General features: G+C 53.3%; 3 protein-coding genes across 9 annotated transcripts; 2 read left to right on the top strand and 1 right to left on the bottom strand.

Annotated features, from left to right (window-relative positions):
* Positions 1 to 2,377, bottom strand: Hddc3 (HD domain containing 3). Of its 6 annotated transcripts, none has more exons than XM_087188418.1 (4): positions 1,994 to 2,377; positions 1,774 to 1,829; positions 1,436 to 1,601; positions 1 to 465 (listed from the first exon to the last, which is right to left on the bottom strand). In XM_087188418.1, the coding sequence occupies exons 1-4, from the start codon at positions 2,238 to 2,240 to the stop codon at positions 335 to 337; spliced, it is 600 nt and encodes a 199-aa protein (XP_087044544.1). In that variant the 5' UTR covers positions 2,241 to 2,377; the 3' UTR covers positions 1 to 334. The 6 variants fall into 6 exon arrangements, with proteins under 6 accessions (XP_087044544.1, XP_004852862.1, XP_004852860.1 ...); XM_004852805.3 differs by having other exon boundaries at positions 1,436 to 1,553; XM_004852803.3 differs by having other exon boundaries at positions 1,436 to 1,676; positions 1,994 to 2,351.
* Positions 2,378 to 2,532: 155 nt separating this feature from the next.
* Positions 2,533 to 6,035, top strand: LOC147824888 (protein shisa-like-1). Its single transcript, XM_087188422.1, has 3 exons — positions 2,533 to 4,611; positions 4,770 to 4,980; positions 5,858 to 6,035. Exons 1-3 carry the CDS (start codon positions 4,506 to 4,508, stop codon positions 6,033 to 6,035), a joined length of 495 nt encoding a protein of 164 aa, XP_087044548.1. The 5' UTR covers positions 2,533 to 4,505.
* Positions 6,036 to 6,045: 10 nt separating this feature from the next.
* On the top strand, positions 6,046 to 19,662 carry Unc45a (unc-45 myosin chaperone A). 2 transcript variants are annotated; one of them, XM_004852802.4, is made up of 20 exons: positions 6,046 to 6,227; positions 6,437 to 6,598; positions 6,793 to 6,829; positions 7,118 to 7,293; positions 9,417 to 9,509; positions 9,986 to 10,153; positions 11,195 to 11,363; positions 11,702 to 11,872; positions 13,309 to 13,480; positions 14,538 to 14,838; positions 15,424 to 15,518; positions 15,750 to 15,891; positions 16,112 to 16,252; positions 16,422 to 16,549; positions 16,637 to 16,703; positions 17,102 to 17,215; positions 17,422 to 17,537; positions 18,554 to 18,671; positions 18,779 to 18,934; positions 19,041 to 19,662. In XM_004852802.4, the coding sequence occupies exons 1-20, from the start codon at positions 6,222 to 6,224 to the stop codon at positions 19,296 to 19,298; spliced, it is 2,790 nt and encodes a 929-aa protein (XP_004852859.1). In that variant the 5' UTR covers positions 6,046 to 6,221; the 3' UTR covers positions 19,299 to 19,662. The 2 variants fall into 2 exon arrangements, with proteins under 2 accessions (XP_004852859.1, XP_021120490.1); XM_021264831.2 differs by having other exon boundaries at positions 6,210 to 6,227; positions 6,977 to 7,293.
* The last annotated feature ends 415 nt before the right edge of the window (positions 19,663 to 20,077 follow it).

Raw genomic sequence — 20,077 nt, 5'->3', positions numbered from 1 at the left:
TTTAAACCTTTTACCCAAAATGCTTTATTTTCCATAACGACTTATAAACCAATGTTTATACAAGGAAAGTCCCTGAGGGGCTAGAGAGCCCACCATGCAAAATAGCAAACAGATGGGAAGTCGAAATGGATGGGGTACACCTGATCCCCACATCCAGGGCTCAGCTTTGTTGGTTCTCTTCAGAGAAAATGCTCATGGCTTTAACCTTTGGCATGTGGGCTGAGTAAAGGAGAGAGGGAGGGCAGTCAGGAGGCCCCAAAGAACTGGAGCATGAATGGGGGGTGGGGGCTGGGTGAGATTGGAGTCCAAGCCTCCAGGTGGCTCCAGGCACTGCTCAGATTGTCAGCCCACGCTCCTTAAACAGCTGCTTTAGAGCCTCTTCCAGCTGCTGGTTGGTTCCCTGAAGCCCCTTCACCACCTGTGCTGCCCACTCGAAGTACTCCTGGACACGATGTTCAGACCATCCTGCGAAAGAGTAGGGAGAAGCCTGCTCATGGGGTGTCAGGGACAGCGTGGGCTTTTACCCCTTGCTGGAGGGCTTGGTGCAGGCCCATGAGCTCCCGATGGGATGATCTGTCCTGTAAACTTCCATTGGCCCAGCTATTGTGTTAGCCTTAGGAAAGATTCTGTAATGACTCTCAGTGAAGAAACTCCAATTTTGTGCTTGGTAAAAGTAAGTTTGTACACTTCATGATGATTAACAGAACTTTGTCCTAAAACATGCCAATTCAAATTTCTTAAAACTCAATGTTTTTTTTTTTTGGTACTGGGGATCGAACTCCGGTCCTTGCGCTTGCGCAGCAGGTGGTGAAACCATTGAGCTAAATCCCCGGCCAAAAACTCAATGTTTATAGCAAAGGTGTATGCGGCATTGGGAGTATAGGGCACCACATGCATTGCTAAGGGGACGAAGGACAGTGAGGTGATATGGGATTTAACTATGTCAGTCATGGATCCCACTACCGGTCTTGTCAGATATTTGCTCTTTATTGTTATTGTAATATATTTTCAGTTGTTTTGTTTTCCTAATTTAATTCTTACTCTGTTGTCTCTGAACTGCTAACAGTGTTAAACTTGATGTAAATAAATGATGCCCCTGAAAGGGCTCTGCCTGTTGTCCCACAGTTTGCAAGTTGTGTTTTTAAAAGTTTTTTTTGTTTTGGGGTTTTGTTTTGTTTTTTTGGTACCAGGGATCAAACTCAGAACCTTGCACTTGCAAGGCAGGTGTGGTGCCACTGAGCTAAATCCCCAGCCCAAGTTGTGTTTTGTTTTAAACAAAAGTTGCAATATTTTATTGGCCTGCCCCCCCAAAAGCCCATTTTAGGATTCTTTTGGGGAATTACGCATGCCCAGGCCTTTTTTGGGAGAACTGACCAACCCATCTGCAGATGGGAGACAACCCCTTCCCATCCCTCAGAGCCAGTGGGAAGCGTACCGGCCGGGGTGCAACGGTTCAGGTCCCTCAGATTGTACAGCTTGTCTGCCAGCTTCACCAGCTTGGCACCTGGGCTGCTGCGTGGCGCCTGCTCCACCTGCTGCCGCTTCCTCTCCAGCTTGGGCAGAGTTTTGTCATCAGTCACCTCCTCCACCAATCTCCGTACCTGGGTTCCAAAGTGCAGCTCCACCTCATCCAGGGTGGTGTCTGTGTCTTCCACGGTGTCGTGGAGCAGAGCCGCCTGGAGACAAGCTCCCAGTGACCCCTGTGATGCCAGTGGAGGGGTGCAGCAACGGGACTCCCACCCGAGCTTCCTGGTAGCCAAGGGGTAAAGTTACCTGTAACACCACAATGTCAGTGATTCCTGCCTCGTGGGTCAGGATCCGAGCCACACCTGGCGGGGCAAAGCAGCAAGTCAGACGGGAGGAAGACGCAATATTGTGGATGCGGCCCCTCACTAACTGGGTGACCCTGTAAGTCCATTACCCTCTCCCTCAGCCAACTGTGCCAAGAGTACAATCATGCCTACCCTCCCTGGGTTGTCGTTAAACGGCACACCTAATGATCTGTGTCTGACGCAAAGCTTGGAACAAACGAGATGCTCAGTGAGGTGCGTGCCTCCGCCGTCCCTTCCCAGTCCCCACCACCCCTCAGACGCCAGGGCTCCCGGGCCAGCGGGGCCAGCGGGCCCACCGATGGGGTGGTTGATGTAGGGGGTTCCTTCGGGATCCTTCCGCCTCTGCTGTCGGTGCTTTCGAGCCGCAAAGTCTGCAGCCTCTAAGAGCTGCGCGACCTCTGAGTCCATAGCGCGGGTGTCGCGGAGGGCAGAAGCCGGTGATGCTGGGCAGAGCTCCTGCAGCGCCCCCTGGCACGCCGGAGGCCCGAGGGTTGCTGCAACTGAAGAGTCCCTCTCCTGGCTGAGGTCCTAGGCACAGAGAAAACTGGTGTAGGGAGATCCTGCAGTACCGCAGGCCCTTGTTCAGCCTGGCTCTCTGGGAGCCCACGGTCTTGGAGAGCGGCAGGGACAAACAAGAAATCGGCCAGTGGCCTCACAGTGCGTGTCCATCGATGGGGTGGTTGACGTAGGGGGTTCCTTCGGGATCCTTCCGCCTCTGCGGTCGGTGCTTTCGAGCTGCGAAGTCTGCAGCCTCCAAGAGCTGCGCTGAAAGGCACATTCAGGGCTGAAAGGCACAGGGGACTATAGGGTCTACATGGATAAAGAACACTCCCAGGAGGAAAAGACAATCTTCAACCTGTCAATGCAGCGAAAACTTTCAAAGTGCTCTAAAAATAGTTATCCCTGCAACTGCGGGCCCTACTACTGTGGGGCTAGGAGATCGTAGGGCCTGAATTTTTGTTTTGTTTTTTTGGTACCGAGGATTGAACTCAGGTCCTTGCGCTTGCAAGGTAGGCGGTGGAACCACTGAACTAAATCCCCGGCGGCCCATAGGTCCTGAATTTTGCAAAAATGAGTCTTGACCTGGGACATTGCCTAACTGCTTCAGATTCAGGCTCCCAGGCAGCAGCGATGTTTCCCCACGGGATGTCGTTGTTCTTAGCGTTAGGACAAAATTTACATAGGACAAAATTTACATTGCTTTCTCGTGCTGTAAGGATCTCCGGCTTCAGTCCCCATGAACCGGCTGGGGGCCCCTGGGGTGATGAGTCTCCTCCCTGCTGTTCTGGGAGCACCTCGTTGTCTGGCTTGGGTAAACACTGGAATAACAACTCTGCTGGCTGGTGGCCTTGGGCCTTCTGGGGAAATTCCCTGCTTTAAGAATGGCAGCCATGAGATAAGAGCGATAAGAGACCGGGCGGGATCCCCCAAAGGGCTTCCTTTGTAAGACCCATCTGCAGATACCCAATGGGTAACTAAAAGTAGGATGAAGCTTAGCATCTCTGCCTTCTTTTTAAATTTAATTTAATTTAATTTAATTTAATTTTGAGACAAGGTCTTGCTATGTATTCCAGTTTGCCCCTGAATTCACCATACAATCCAGACTGGCCTTGAACTTGAAGTAATCCCAAGTGCTGGGACTACAGGCCTGTGCCACCATGCCCAACTCTGCCTTCCTCTTTGTATCTGTCTCCTTTATTACCTTATAATTTGGGGTCAGCTCCCTGCTCAGCTCTGCATGTAGGTATGTTCATCACTTAAGGAGTCTCTGTCTAAAAACTAGGAATGCATTGATTTCTTGGCCCTAAACTCACCTAGCCTGTCCCATTGTCCTTCAAGACCAATCACACCCAGAGTAACTGAAGTAATTTTCAGGATTTGCAGGGATATCCATCCAACAATCAACTTTTACAGGATCCAGTTCCAGACTCCCTGGACTGATGCCTAGAATCACCAGTCATTGTGATACAGGGACAATATAGGAGATGAAATAGGACCTCCAAATGATAAAAGGGAAATATAATTCCCAACCTGTTAGAGGTCTGATGAATTCTAGAAACAACAGAGGCTAAGAGTGGGAAATATTTATTGGGAGGATAGCTCCTGAGAGGCAGGAGGCATGTCAACTGGGTAGCCTAGGACCCCACTTTACAGGGAAGTTTCATAGAGCAAAAACCAAAAAAGAAAGCCCTTGGTTTTCAGCTGGGCTTCGTGGTTGTTATGTTTCGTGGTTAGGGAGGGAAGTCCCATGGCTGGAACTGAGGTCTCTGGGGCCTCAAATGGAATTGTCAGGATTCCCAGGGCTTCACTGCAGCCTAGAAATTAGAGTGGTTAGAGAGCAACATGTTTGCTTCTGCGTGCTTGTCTGATCTTCAGGCTGATGGCTCGACTCCTCTCTCATCCCTCATACCCTCCTCTAGTCCTCTGAGCCTTCTCCCCTTCAGCTCAGAAAACCCTGGACAGATGGAAGCCACAGGCCCTACATCTTCCAGCAGATGACAGCCATGGAGTCGCTTATGTTTCTCTAGAAGCCCATGGTAGAAAAGCCTCGGGTTTGTGTTAATGGTGCCTGAGAAGCCTCTTTGATTTTTAATTTCTTACTTTCTGTAGCTATGGTTTAGACAGAGAGATGTCGGGGTTCCTAGGACCAGGGTTGAGGTGCAGGTGACTCTCATGGGCTCCCAAAGGAGGAGGCCGGGGCCCTCGCTGACAGGCCTGTCCTTGGGGCTGCTGCTGCTGTTCAACTGGAGAACCCTGGCCCAGCCCACCTCTCGCTCAGGTACAGCCCCTCCCTCCCCTTGTAGGCTGCTCCCAGAGCGGGGAGGGAGCTGCCCTTCTCTTCCCGAGGGCCGATCCCTTTTCCTCTCCCGACTGAGTGTAGTGGGGTATGGGCAGACGCCGCCTGCTCGTCTCCAGCCCTCTCGCCTCTCTCTTCAGCGCTGATCCACCACCCCTACTTGTGCCAGGCCTCCCGGGATGCCGATGGCCACCACCATCCTGGTTTCTTCTGTCCTCGCCTCTCTGATTCTCGGGAGGAGGCCTACTGCTGCCACCTGGAGGCTGCAAGGGGCTCCTGCTGCACCCGCCCAGAATTTGAGGCCCTGTATCAGGTCAACCTATCGGCTGTTCCGCCCCTACGCGTCCTCAGGTAAGAGCTCCAGCCCCGGACACTGCCAGGGCGGTCCAGTATCTTTGGCTCTGTTCCTAAATTCTGGGACGGGAGGCTTGTAGCTTACAGATTTGTGGAGGGTCAGAGAGCAAAGGGGAAAAAAATCACATAAACCGTGATCACAAAAAAATGTGAAGGCAGCCGGACATGGTGGCACACGCCTGTATTCCCAGCACTCTGGAAGGCTGAGGCAGGAGGATCACACATTCGAGTCCAGCCTGGGCAACTTAGCGACTTAGCCGAGACCCTGTCTCAAAATAAAAAATAAGAGGGCCGGGGATTTAGCTCAGTGGTTCTGCTGCTTGCCTCGAAAGCGCAAGGTGCCCAGTTCGATCCCCAGTACCAAATAAATAAGTAAAATAAAAAATTAAAAAGGGCTGGGGGGGGGGTCCCGGGGATTTAGCTCAGTGGTTTCGCCGCCTGCTATGCAAGCGCAAGGACCCGAGTTCGATCCCCAGTTCAAACAAAACAAAACAAAAAAACCCAAAAACGGGCTGGGGATGTAGTTCAGTGTGAAGGCCCTGGGTTCAATCTCCAGTACAGGGTGGATATTGCACTCTTTAGTTGCGCGGGGGGTTGTGTGTCAGGAGTCTGTGAAAGCGGGCAGATAACAGGGAGCCCTGTGGTATGTGTTGGGGGCTCAGAGGAGGGTCTTGGTGGCAACACTGAGAATCAAGTACTCCGTGGGTTATACACAGTATAGTGGGCCGCTAAGGTTATCCGGGAGCTCCTACATTTGTTTGCAATTGCGTGCGTGAAAATCTGCATTTACCCAGGACTAGGGTCCTGCATTTACCCAGGACTAGGGTCCTGCACTTTTGCACGATCCCGATACTCTCCCTCCTCTCTTTCACAGAGGCCCAGGCTCTCTCCTAGCGCTGGGCCTCTACAGCCTGCTGGTGGTGGCCCTGGTGATTGCGGACTTCGTGCACTTCTACCGCTGTCGCTGGCAGGGCCGAAGCTGCAGTGGCCGCGGGCCTCGCCCTTCGTCCTCCACCGCGCGCCCCCTGCAGGTCCCGGCGGGAATAGACTAGGCGCGCCAGGGACGCCTCTGCGCCTGCGGACCCTGGCCTCTATCCCTTTGGCTCCACCCCTTCTCTGTTCCCCCCCACCCCACTCTGACGCAAAAGGGGCGTAGCATCCCGTGTGCGTTTCCCCCGCCCAGTGCCGCTTCCTCCGTAGACGCTGCGCCTGCGCGGGCCTGGGATTTCAGCGCCGTGATGACTGTGAGTGGTCCCCGCACCCCTGAGCCCTAGCTCGCCGTTCGGGCGATCTGTACTCAGCCTCCTGTCCTTCACCCCTTCGCATCTGCCTGTCCATTCCCAGGCTGCCCTCAGCCCCATCCCTAGCCTTCCGCGGAACTCATCCTCTCTTCCCCTAGTAGCTCCCCTGCGCCGTCCTGAGCCCACCTGACGTTCCCTCCCCTTCCCCACAGGCCAGCTCCGGGGAGCAGCTGCGCAAGGAGGGCAACGAGCTGTTCAAATGCGGAGACTTCGAGGGCGCCCTGACGGCCTACACCCAGGCCCTGGGTCTGGGCGCCACGCCCCAGGACCAGGCCGCCCTGCACCGGAACCGGGCCGCCTGCCACCTCAAGCTGGTGAGGGCTGGGGCTACTGTCCTTCTGCCTACCCGGCCGGCTGGACAATCACTTCCCCAGGCCACTCACGGTTGCTGTTGTCTCTGGGCCTCAGGGTGGAGGGGCATCGGGTGACTGGAGCAAGTCCTCCTGCTGCCGGTTAGTGGCTGGGAAGGGAGATGACTCGTCTCAGGCTCCTGATCTTGCTCTTACAGGAAGAGTATGAGAAAGCAGAAACAGAGGCATCTAAAGGTAGGGGAATGGGCCCTGGTGTGCAGCCGTGGGTGGGGTTCTGTGGTGGGCAGGGATTCTGGGACCACTGCTCCATCTTCTTCCTTTGCTCTGAAGCATGCCTGCTTGCTTTCTTTCCCACTTTTTTGGGCATTTCCTTTTTTGCAGCTGTCCTCACCTTTTGAGGCTGAAGTACCAAGCCCCCCTTCCGTCTCCCCACCTTTCTCTGGCCCTCGAGATCTTTCCCTACTGCCCTTTCCTGGAGACAGTGGCTTCTTGGGCGCTGACAGAGCTCCTGTTTGTGCTCAGCCATTGACAAGGATGGTGGCGATATCAAAGCACTTTACCGGCGGAGTCAAGCCCTAGAGAAGCTGGGCCGCCTGGACCAGGCTGTCCTTGACCTGCAGAGATGTGTGAGCCTGGAGCCCAAGAACAAAGTTTTCCAGGAGGCCCTGCGGAGCATTGGGGGCCAGATTCAGGAGAAGGTACGTGGAGCCTAAGAGCGATCAGTCACTGACCTGTGGTGAAGGGATCTGGGTCCGGGGTAGGTGCAGCGATAGGGAGAGTAGCTGCTGATGCCAGTGAGCATAGAATGATGCTCAATTTTGCCAGTAGTTAGAGAAAGCAAATTTAAAAAACACTGTGGTACTGTTTTTTGTCTGTTTGGCAAACATGTAAAGTTTGTACACTTTGTGAGGAGAGGCGTACACTTCAGTGGTGAAGTTGGAGGACATGGACGGTCATGAATGCTGGGGTGGGTGTAAATTGGTACCGCTCCTCTGGAGCATTTCTATTACTGTGGTTATATATCTGTTTATTTGCTGTGGATGAACCCAGAGGTTTACGTTAGGAAAGTGCTCTGCCGCTGAGGTATAGCCCCAACCCCTCTATTAAAATTTTGAATGAACATACCTATGACCCAGTATGTTTACTTCTTGCTGTTATCTTTCAGGAAACTTTATTCATGTGCATGAGTAGGCATGTGCATGCTTATTCCAGCCTTGTTTACAGTAAGGAAAACTTGGAACTTGCCTACATGTCAGTAATAGGAAAACTGCTAAGCAAACTGGGCCATGTCCTTATTATAGTCTCCTATGTTATAGTTGATAAGAAGAGGTAGGTCCACGTGTATTTGCATAGAAAGCTCTCTGATACTAGTTGAGTGAAAGAAAAGCGAGATATACAATAGCACATAAGTGGGATGTTATTTATGGTGGAATGATCTCCCATATGCATACCCCCAAAATACTGTTTTTGTGGGTATGCTTGGGTAAATACATGTAAATACAATAAAAAGTATTTTGAAATTTATACATCAAAATAATAACATTATGACCCTTAGGGAAAAGAATGGGATTGAGCCTTCTTTCCAAAGGAGATTTTGATTTGTAGAGATTGAAACCTGGGCCTTCACACTGAGCTACATCTTCAGCTCTTTTTATTTTGAGACAAGTTTTCAGTAAATTTCCCAGTAGGCTTAAATCCTTCTGCCTCAGCCTCCGAGAGTGCTGAGATTATAGGCCTGTGCTACCAAGCCTGGCTCCTTTTTTATTTTTTTTTGTCTTTTATTTGAGGTAGGGTCTTGCAAAGTTACCCAGGCTACCCTCAAACTTGTGATCCTCCTGCCGCAGCCTCCCAAATAGTAAGGGTTACAGTTTTGTGCCACCCCACCCCTCTATTGTAGTAGATTTATTTTTAAATTGATTTATAAAAATGAATTGAAAGACCATCATGAGCCTATGACCAAGCTTGAATTAAGCAAATAATAATGTTAATGAAATAATAATTTGGCTAGTTAAAACATTGTCACAGTGGAAACAACTGTGAAAGTTGATTGAAAGTTTGAGTCCCTGGTAAGCAAATAGCTTTCTTCTCAGTACCAACTCTGAATGGCAGCAGCTGCCTAGAGTGCTATTGAGAAGGGTTAGGAAGCAGATTTTCCAGGCTTAGCAGGGGACCGTGCTGTGATCAATTAGTCATGTCTGCCATGGATGCAATGGGGGAAGAGAAAATGGTACATGATGGGCTTATGTCACTGTTTGTGTCCAGGACTCTGGGAGGGGATGGGAGTGGGTGTAGGATGATCTAAGAGAATTCTGGCTGGCAGTGGTGGTACACATCTGTAATCCCAGTACTTGGGAAGCTGAGGCAGAAGAATCACCATGCGTTCAAGGCCAGATTTGGCTACATACAAGTTCAAAACCATCCTTAACTGCATAGCGAGACCTTGTCTCAAAAAAAGCAAAAAAAAAAGAATTCTGGAGCCCAAGGGAATGTTAGCAGCTCCCTGTAAGACATAAACAAACTCCGAGTTCAGTGCTGTGGGAACACACAAAACTGCCATGACATACATGTTCCTGTATGGCACTGCCTGAAGCATCAGTGATGTCCTGGTATGCAAGCAGGAAGTAGGTCAGAGACAAAAATGGCCACGGGAAGTTAGGGGAAGCCCTTAGCGGTCTGTTCCTGCCTGGCATGGCATGGTGCTGGGCCTGGGCCCAGCCTTCCTCCCTGCCACCCAGAGATGGGAGCCATGGAGAACAAGCTGGGACACAGTGTCTTTGGCCAGGAGCAGTAATTTCTTCTGCTTCTTGCTGGCTTGTTGTAGGTGCGATACATGTCCTCAACAGATGCCAAGGTGGAGCAGATGTTCCAGATACTATTGGACCCAGAAGAGAAAGGCACTGAGAAGAAGCAGAAGGTACATCCCTGGCCTATGCTGGTGGGCCGAGCCCACACCACAGCTGTCATCCTAGCCCTCATTCACCAGTGTGGGCCTCAGACACTTGCTAGCCTAGCTGCTGCCCATGGATCCTTGAATCACATGTCCTTCATGGGCCTCTGAGGGCCTGAGGCCCTGGTGTGAACCGGGAAAGGGGACCCATTTACAGAGTGCCCTGCTGGCCAGGGCCTGTGCCAGAGCTGGGTGTACAGAGGTGACTGGGCACTACCCTGCCCTTCAGCCTCTGCCGGGGACTCAGTTCTTGAGGACCCATTTACTGTCGCTGTCAGCCCTGAGAGCAGGTTCTTCCTTCTGTGTAAGAAGCTGAAGTTTAGTTAGCTTTATGGCCAGTGTCACCCAGTCGCTAAGTGGCAGCTGTGAAGCCCAGAGCTTCTGCTTGCTCTGTCCTGTGCTGCGGGCAAAGTCACTGTCACAGTGTGCTTCCTCTAACACAGGCTTCTCAGAACCTGGTGGTGCTGGCGAGGGAAGATGCTGGAGCTGAGAAGATCTTCCGAAACAATGGGGTTCAGCTCTTGCAGCGCCTGCTGGACACGGGAGAGACGGACCTTATGCTGGCTGCCTTGCGAACGCTGGCCGGCATTTGCTCTGAGCACCAGTCTCGGGTAGGTGGGGCAGAGATCCAAGTGTCCATCCATCCACCTATCCATCCGTCTGGGTTTCTACCCTTCTCCTTATTCCAAAAAGAACTTAAGGCAGAGGGTAGGAGGCAGGAGAGGAAAAAGAAAAAGGGCACCAAAAAGGCCAACATGAGTCAGGATGGAGTAGGGCCAGGAAGGTCAAAAACAGCCTTCCAGCACTGAGCACTGCTTTCCTGCAGCCAGCTCCCAGACACAGGCTTGCTGATTCGATTGGTGTTCACATTGTGGTGCTCAGAAAGGCACCTGTCCTGGCTGTGTCTTTAGATCAGCCTGGCTTTTCCTCAGCTGATGATGTGCTTAGAGGTCCCATGGTATCTTTACCATTAAGATAGTGACCTGATTCTCAGCACAGACTATGCTCTCTGGCAAGGACAGTCCTATTCCTGGGCCACTGTGGCGAAATCCATATCCCCAGCTCTCACCTGAGTGACTTGATCCAGGGAACAGAAACTTGACCCTTTGGCGCTTTTAGAGGAGCCTATGATTCTGGCTCAGGATTGGAATGGGAAGTACTCGGTGCAGTGTGTTTAGGCCAAGCACAGGGTGTATTTCTGGGCCAAGCTGTTTACGTTCTGTTACCTCCCCGCATAGTCTTTCTGAGTGTAGAAACGAGATAGGGGCCTTGCAGGCTCATCCTATGCATGTCCACATCCCCAGGTGGGGTTGGACTTCCGGACTGGAATTGGGGAAGAACTAGGTGTCCTTGGGGCTCGGGGTCAGCTTTCCGTGTCTCCTTTGGGAGACATGAGCCAAAGCAGCTGCTCCTAGGGCCAGAATGGTCCCTGTCTCCTCTGGTTCTGGACTGTGTTCTTCAGGAAGCCTTTCCAACAAAACCATCCTGTCATGATGCCAGGCCATGCCATCAGACAGCCTGTGTTTTTTCCCTGGGCACTGGTCCTTCCTGCCAGGTGTTGTCCCTCCTTTGGGCCACACTCCCCAGTTCCAAGGCAGCAATCTCTGCAGCTGCTCTTTGCCGACCTGAGGCTGTCCACTTCTCTTCCATAGACAGTGGCGACCCTGAGCATGCTGGGAACTCGGCATGTGGTGTCCATCCTGGGCGTGGAAAACCAGGCCGTGTCCCTGGCTGCCTGCCACCTGCTGCAGGTGATGTTTGATGCCCTCAGGGAAGGCGTTAAGAAGGCCTTCCGAGGCAAAGAGGGCGCCATCATTGTGGGTGAGTGGAGGCAGGGCTTGGGCTCTGTGGAGGCCTCTGTCACAGAGGGGACAGGGCCTGACCAGCCAGACCAGTTCTTTTGGGACCAGACTTGCAGGTGCAAGTTGTCCAGATTTTACTCTAGAGTCTAAGCAGCCAGGGTGCCTGTGGGGCATGCCGGAGCTCAACCCAGAGCCCAGCATGCAGGGACCCCTTCCCTGGGTCACCTTAACTTGGTGGGAGAGTCAACGGTCACAGGGCCCAGTTACTGTGGAGCCCAGTAATGTCCTTTTTTGGGGTGGGGGCTGCTGAGAGTGAACCCAGGGTCTCGCTGACCATGCATGTGTTCTTGTTGCTAGAGCCTGGCCGGGAGCTGAAGGTCCTCATCAGTAACCTCCTGGAGCTGCTGACTGAGGTGGGCGTCTCTGGCCAGGGCCGAGACAATGCCCTGACCCTCCTGATCAAAACAGTGCCCCGAAAGTCTCCTAAGGACCCTGACAACAACCTCACCCTCTGGGTCATTGACCAAGGTAGGTGATACATCTTACAGAAGCTTGCTTGGGTGGCTGAGGCCTGTGTGTCCCTAGGAGTGATAAGAAAAGTGGTGATTGAGCATGTGTCTTGTGTGGTTTGTGTAGTGGTCTCAGGGAACTCAAGCTTCAGTTGTATCTGTGCAAACATGTATGTACAAATGCACGTACATCAAGCAGGCCTATGAGGTTAATGGAGAGGTTAGATTAGCTTTGTGGGCCTGAAGTCTTTTTTGGTTGGTTTGTCTTTTTGAGCCAGGGTCTCGCTGTATAGTTCAGGTTGGCCTTGAACTCAGCAATCCTCCTGCCTCAACCTCCTGAGTGATAGGATTACAGTCCTGTGCCATCATACTCATCTTGGTGGGTTTTTTTGTTTTTGTTATTCAGTGGTAGCAAAGTTTTATTAAAAGTAGGAAAAGAAACAGGCTCTGCAGAGCGAATTTGGGCCAAGTAAACACAGGAAAAGCAGTACACTCTACAGAGTGAGAGCAGGCTGCATGCAAGAGAGAACACAGTGGTTTATTTTGTTTTGTTTTGTTTTGTTTTATTTGTTTTTTGTTTTTTGGTACCGGGGATCGGACTTGGGACCTTGTGCTTTTGAGGCAGGCGCCGGAACCACTAAGCTAAATCCCCGGCCCAAAAAGTTACTGTGAAGCTAATTTTTGAATTTTTTTTTTTTTTTTTTTTTACTGGGGGTCAAACTCAGGACCTTGTGCTTGCGAGGCAGACATCGGAACCACTGAGCTAAATCCCTGGCCCGTGTTTTGTTTTGTTTTTTGAGACAGAGTCTTACTATGTAGTTCAGGCTGGCCTTGAACTTGTGGGGAAGCTTTCCTAGTGCTGAGATTGCCATGTACTACCACACCTGATCGTTTGGTTTTTGAGGTAGCACTTAGTTATGTAGCCCAGGCTGGCCTGGAACCCGTGATCCTCCTGCCTTAGCCTCTCAGTCCTGGGATCACAGGCTTGTACCACCATACACAGCTGAAGTCTTTCTATACTCAGAAAAAAAACCCCCACATTTTAATCTTATCAATTCATGTTTCTGTTTTGCACAAAAAGATAAGCAAAGCCTTGCAGAGACCCTGCCTGAACACATGCCAGGTCCCTTTATACACCCTATCTTTGGTCATCATGGTGCCCCTCTGGGTCCCAGGTGTTCTCCCCTTACTGTTGCAGAGCAGAAGTGGCAGAGTCCAGAGCGCTGTGCTGTGGCAGGGCCAGCACACAGGCTCCCACCTGAGCCTTCCCCGAGGCATAGCTGCATCCGCCGGGTGATGGATAGGCCAGCCAGGTTCCCCCGCGTACCTTGATGCCACCTCACCTCTGGGGCCTCCTGGCTAAGGAGGGTCCTGCTTTGTGCATCTCCCCAGAAGCTGCCTCCCTTCCCCTGTGGCCTGAGCACTGGTGTCCTGTCTAAGTGGGTTCCTTTTCAGGTCTGAAAAAGATCCTGCAGGTAGGGGGCTCGCTGCAGGACCCCACCGGGGAGCTCCAGGTGACAGCGAACAGCTGCATGAACGCCTCCATTCTCCTCAGCAAGCTCTTCGATGACCTGAAGTGTGATGCCGAGCGGGAGAATTTCTACCGACTCTGTGAGAACTACATCAAGTAAGGCCAGCCGCCCCCTCCCATCACCAAGGTTAAAGCAGCAGGGTTTGGGCTCAGAGCAGGGACAGAAATGACGGGCTTTCAGCAAGGAGAGAAGCTTTGGGGACCACTAGTGAGGGCTGGACACAGTCCAAGGCCTGTTTCTTTGTTTCTTTTTTTGAGACAGGGTCTTGCTGTGTTGCCAGGCTGGCCTTGAGCCCCTGCTTTGGACCCCCACATAGCTGAGAGCACGGGTGTAGGCCTGTGCCGCTGCGCCTGGCCCACATCTTGTTCCAAAGTAACCAGGACAGGGAGGTTTGCTCAGATTGATTTCTACTAATGAAACCAATGCATCCAGCACAGGTTGTGTTTATGGCACACTTCCTGTATCTGTCCCAACACAGGAGGGACACGTGACAGTCCTCAGCCTTAAGGAGTTGTGGAGGATATGACTGGTGATACATTATGAGACAAACAGAACGATCTCAGATCGTAACGAGTTCAGGAAAGGGGATCGGCAGCTGGTGGGAGTGAGAGTAACTGAGTGTCACCAGGGAAGGCATGAATGGAAGTGAATGGAAGTGGAAAGAAAACTGGTACCAGGCACACTTGTGGTGCACACCTGAAATCCCAGACTCTGGGAGGCTGAAGCAGGAAGCTTTCAAGGTGGAGTCCTGCCTAGGCAGCTTAGCAAGACCTGGCTCAAAACAGCAAGGAATGTAGCTCAGTGTAAAAGCTCCAGGACCGCACAAAAAGAAAAAAAATTGATGACTGTCATCCTGGTGGAAATGCCACAGTCTTTCCTTTTTGTTTTTTATGAGAGGGTCTTGGTATGCAGTTCAGGCTGGCCTTGTACTCACTATGTAGTCTAGGCTGGCCTTGAACTCACAGTAGCCCTCCTGCCTCAGCCTCCTAAGTGCTGTTATTACAGGTGTATGCCACCATGCCTGGCTTGCCACAGTCTTTCTGGTGGCAGGCTTTCTTGCTGTTTCTGGCCTGAACAGTGGCAGGGAAGAGAGGGAAGGAGAGTCCCTTTATGTGTGCCTTGGTGCAACTGCTGTCACCCTGTGTCCCTCAGGAGCTGGTTTGAAGGCCAAGGGCTTGCTGGGAAGCTTAGGGCCATCCAGACAGTCTCCTGCCTCCTACAGGGCCCGTGTGACGCTGGCAACCGGGCCCTGGAGCTGAGTGGTGTCATGGAGAGCGTGATTGCCCTGTGCGCCTCTGAGCAGGAGGAGGAGCAGCTGGTGGCTGTGGAGGCGCTGATCCACGCAGCCGGCAAGGCCAAGCGGGCCTCATTCATCACTGCCAATGGTGTCTCACTGCTGAAGGACCTGTACAAGCATAGCGACAAGGACAGCATCCGTATTCGGGCGCTAGTGGTGAGATGGGCCGGGTGGGTTGCAGGGGACAGCCTGGCTGTGTTCCACCATGCGGACCCCATCAGGGGATTTCAATGCCCCATCTGGCCCAGAGGCCTGGGCCTAGTTCCTCTTCCCACAGAGATTCTGGTTAAATCAGGGAGGTGAGCCAGGTACAGAGGACACTGGGTCTGCAGCCCTTCACGAGCCTGCTGTGGACCCATAGAAGTTGGTCCTCCTCTGGCCGACTCCTGATTTTTCTGTCCCAGAGGGCCTGACTGCCTGAAGACCCTGTCTTTTCCCCATAGGTGTCTTGGCTCCACTTGTAAAGGGCTTTTCCTATGACATAGGAAGAAATAGCAGTTCTCAGTGAAGATTGGGAAGAGGTGGGGCCCAGGATGCGGCAGTGGCCAGTGTGTCATTCTCTCCCAGACATCCTGTCCTGTGGTCACTCAGTAGGTGATCATGCTGCTGGATGCTGCAGTGGTGCCTGGTGGGCCGTACTGGTTAGTGTGAGTGGCCTCCAGATAGCCATGCAAGAGGCCCAGGCCAGGGCTGAGGCCTCCATCCCAGGAGTCTGGCAACTGGTCTTGTGCCTTCCTTCAGGGACTCTGCAAGCTTGGCTCAGCTGGAGGGACTGACTTTAGCATGAAGCAGTTTGCAGAAGGCTCCACTCTCAAGCTGGCCAAGCAGTGTCGGAAGTGAGTCATGTGGCATTGCTGTGGCTCCTCACCTGTCCAATCCCTCAAGAGACAGGGGGTCTTGGGGGACCCTCCTCACTGCCCCCCATGCCCAGGCAGATCCCTGAGACCCTGGCATGTGACCTGCTTCCATTGTGTTGAGGGGTGCTCAGGCCCTGGAGTCCCCCCTTTGTGCTAATTCCCCTGATGCTCCCCAGGTCTGACACTGTCCCCTGCCCTGCATGTCCCCAGGTGGCTTTGCAATGACCAGATTGATGCAGGCACGAAGCGCTGGGCTGTGGAGGGCCTGGCTTACCTTACCTTTGACGCCGATGTGAAGGAAGAGTTTGTGGAGGACGGGGCCGCTCTGAAAGCTCTCTTCCAGTTCAGCAAGGTAGCTCCTGGGTTCCTGCTGTCACCCTGGGACTCTGTCCCAGGAGGAAGGAAAGCTGTTCCATGGGTGTGGGCACCAGCAGTGTCAGGAAGGGTGACCTCTCTGGAGGGGCTGGGGTTACAGACTGCGGGCTCCCTGAGTCCCAGGGTCTGGGGAGATCCAGGGGTCTGGTCCTCCTGTGGCCCCGCCTGGCCTGCTGAATGCCCCTCTACCCTGGCAGTCTGAGGAGAGATCTGTGCTCTTCGCAGTGGCCTCGGCCCTAGTCAACTGCACTAACAGCTACGACTATGAGGAACCTGACCCCAAGATGGTGGAGCTGGCCAAGTACGCCAAACAGCACGTGCCTGAGCAGCACCCCAAGGTGAGGCAGGTCTCCCTGTTCTTGGGACCTTTGGCCCAGGGCATCTGCCAAAGAGCAGCCTTCCTGGAAGCTGGCCATTTCCCTTCGATGAACATCAGTGTCTTCAGTGGGAAAGGTCCCCTCTCCCAGTCTAGTGGGACAAGGCCCCCTGAGCTGCCTCCCTCATTAGGACAAGCCCAGCTTCGTGCGGGCAAGGGTGAAGAAGCTGCTGGCAGCTGGTGTGGTGTCAGCCATGACATGCATGGTGAAGACTGAGAGCCCGGTGCTGACCAAATCCTGCCGAGAGCTGCTCTCCAGGTGAGCTGCCAGGGAGGGCACCCCCAACTCCTGCCAGGCCGGGCCTGAGCCGTGGGCTACCACTGGCTGCCTGCTGTATCCCCATAGGGTCTTCCTGGCTCTGGTGGAGGAGGTGGAGGACCGAGGTGTGGTGGTGGCTCAGGGCGGGGGCAAGGTAAGCAACACTGTATCACCTGCCTGTGATCCAGGACCCACTGGCTCCTATGCCAGAGGTTGGGCTTGGTGGAGCATGGAAAAACATTGTTAGGGAGCAGCGGGACCATCTTCCTGCAGACAGAGGAGGTCTGACGTGGCTCCCCAGGGTCCCTCACTGTGCCCATAAGGTCCAAGCATACCTCGTCCTCACTGGCTTGTTTTCCTCCATGGCCTAGTGCCCAGCCTGGTTCAGATCTGGCCCCATCTGGGTGTTGCAGCAAGAGCCTGGGCAGTGTGAGGTGAACTAAGAGGATGTTGTCAGCCTGGAGAGAAGGAAGGCTGAGGGCACAGCAAGGGCTCAGGGCTTGGGCCTTGGACCCTGGCTCCGTCCTGGTGCTGAAGGACTCCTTCCTCCAGGCGCTGATCCCACTGGCCCTGGAAGGCACCAACACGGGGAAGACCAAGGCTGCCCAAGCCCTCGCCAGGTTCACCATCACCTCCAACCCAGAGATGACCTTCCCTGGTGAGCGGGTGCGTGCCATCTTGCCGCAGGCCTGTCTTCTCTGTCCCCTGCCTGGGTCCTCATGGCCTGTGGCCTCGGGACCAACAGGAAGGGGTGGCTTTCTGAGCCTGGGTAGGGAGGGGCAGCCTCAGAGAGCAGCTCTTAGAGTGGATCGGCCTGAGCGGTGGCTAGGGGGTGCGTCAAGTGGCCCTGACAGGTGGCATGTGTATCACAGATCTATGAGGTGGTCCGGCCCCTTGTCTCCCTGCTGCACCTTGACCGCTCGGGACTGCAGAACTTCGAGGCGCTCATGGCCCTGACAAACCTGGCCGGGATCAGTGAGAGGCTCCGGTGAGGGCCTGTGGGGTGGGGGGCCTGACCAGGTGCTGGGATTGGGATCACCCCTAGTAGAGTATTTACAGTTGGGAAAACATTCTGTGATGATTGGTGGGAGTGCACTTATGCGCACACGTGAGTGTGTTTGTGTGTGTTACTAGGGAATGATGTACCAAGTACTTCTTAAAATTTTTTATTATGGGGCTGGGGATTTAGCTCAGTAGCTCTGCTGCCTGCCTCGAAAGGGCAAGTACCTGAGTTCGATCCCTGGTACCAAAAAAAACGAAAACAAAACAAAAAAATTTTTTTATAATGAAGCAGAGTCTTAAGTCACTGAGCTACCTAGACTGGGCTTAAACTTGTATCCTCCTGCCTCAGCCTCCCAGAGTGCTAGAATTGCTGGCTTGTGCCACCATGCCCAGGTGGTAATTGGCTTTTCTGAGCCTCATGCACATGAGGCCAAGAGATACCACCTGAGTTCAGATCCTGGCTTCACTTGCTACCAGTGTGTAACCTCAAATTACTTAACTGCTGTGCCTCAGTTTCTCTCTCTGTGAATGAGATGATTATGACATGTACCTCACAGAATAGTGGTGAGAATGAAATGAGAAAATGCATGTAGAAGTGTTCTGTGTTCAGATGCCTGACCTCTAGCAATGGGCCCAGTCAGGACCCCAGGCACCAGGGCTCACTACGCAGCCTGTTTCTCCTCCTTTGAGATAATAAGACAATCAGCCCTGCACCTTCAGAGCAAGGTTGTGGGGAGAATTAAGAAAGACATTGCAAGCGCTGGTCAGGGCAAGTGCTCAAATGCCCTGCCACCACCCTGGTCCCCTATCTCCTAGTTGTGACCATTCTGCACAAGTCTGTGCTATTTCCCAGCCCTGGTCGAAAGCTGGAAAGCAGTGTAGTTCCTGCCTGGTGCATGAGGGACCTTGGGCGTTGCCAAGGGCTTGGCTTGGGCTCAGCTCTATGGGACTGTATGGGACAGAGGCTCTGACGGTGCTGACACATCCATCTCTGTCCCGAAGACAGAAGATCCTGAAGGAGAAGGCTGTCCCCATGATCGAGAGCTACATGTTCGAGGAGCACGAGATGCTCCGCCGGGCAGCCACGGAGTGCATGTGTAACCTGGCCTTGAGCAAGGAGGTGCGGTTGACCCTGGAGCTTGTGGCAGGCAGGGGTGCACAGGGTGCTGTGCTCGGGCTTGGCTTCATGTCTAGCTGATACTGTCCTCTTCCCCAACTGGGGCACAGGTACAGGACCTCTTTGAAGCACAGGGGAGTGACCGGCTGAAGCTGCTGGTGCTGTACAGTGGAGAGGATGATGAACTGCTACAGCGGGCAGCTGCCGGGGGCCTGGCCATGCTCACCTCCATGCGGCCCTCCCTGTGCAGCCGCATCCCCCAAGTGGTCAGTGTCTGTGCACCCATGAACCCCCACCTGGTGTAGGGGGAATGGATGTGTTCACTAGCATTGAGCCTGATGTTCTTGATCACACCTGTCCCGTTTCTCACAGACCACACACTGGCTGGAGATCCTGCAGGCCCTGCTTCTGAGCCCCAACCAGGAGCTGCAGCACCGGGGGGCCGTGGTGGTGGTGAACATGGTGGAGGCCTCGAGGGAGATTGCCAGCACCCTGATGGAGAGCGAGATGCTGGAGATCCTGTTGGTGCTGGCTAAGGGCGAGGAGGGCCCCATCACAAGGGCTGCTGCTGCCTGCCTGGGGAAAGCGGTGGAATATGGGCTTATCCAGCCCAATCAGGGCGGAAAGTGAGGGGCTGCCCCACCCCAAGGCTCATGCACACACGCTCACTATCACAGCATGGAGAAGGAGAACAGAGCCGCTTTGGCTGATGGGGGCTGGGATGCCAAACACAGCGGCTCCTCCCTAGCGGACTCTGATCTCTGTTCTGATAGGGTCCACATTCAGCCACACTGTTGTGCTCTGCCAGCACTGCCTCCAGCCTCATTCAGGGAGCACTGTTTTTTCTGTACTCTGCAGAGGTAGGGAAGGTACAGACCTATCCTACCTGTGGATTCTGGGCCTCAAGAAGCACACCCTGTGGCCTCAGCACATGTGAGCATCTGTCTTTGAGCCTGCTGCTGGCCGCCCTCTATAATAAATTGTGTGGGGCTCAGATGTGTGTCCTGTTCCTGGACAGGAAGGGAGGGTTATGGAGGGAGGGTCAGGAGATGGGCATGGAGATGGGTCAGAGACCACCTCTAAAGAGGGATCCACTGCACTCCCCCTCCCCAGGACACACTGAGTTGATCTTCCTCCATTAAGTTTATTGGTACAGTTTAGGTATACAATACAGTTACATTCATCATTGGGATCTTGAACCTGTAAATGATGTATCTTGGTTCTTATTTTTTCCCCCTTCCCCTGCTTTCCCTTCACCCCCTCCATCCTTCCCTATTTACAACGACTTTGTTTCCATTTTTTCCTTTTTTCCTTTTTTCTTTTCCCTTCTTTACTTTCCCCTACCCCTCCCTCTTCCCCTACTCCTTTAGACCTTTTCTTCCTATTTCAGATTATCAGTTATACATTTT

This window comes from Heterocephalus glaber, unplaced genomic scaffold (genome assembly GCF_053883595.1).
Source record: "Heterocephalus glaber isolate CG9 unplaced genomic scaffold, H.glaber_assembly_v1.0 deba00001531, whole genome shotgun sequence".
NCBI lineage: Eukaryota > Metazoa > Chordata > Mammalia > Rodentia > Bathyergidae > Heterocephalus > Heterocephalus glaber.
This window is presented reverse-complemented; position numbering and strand designations above follow the sequence as displayed.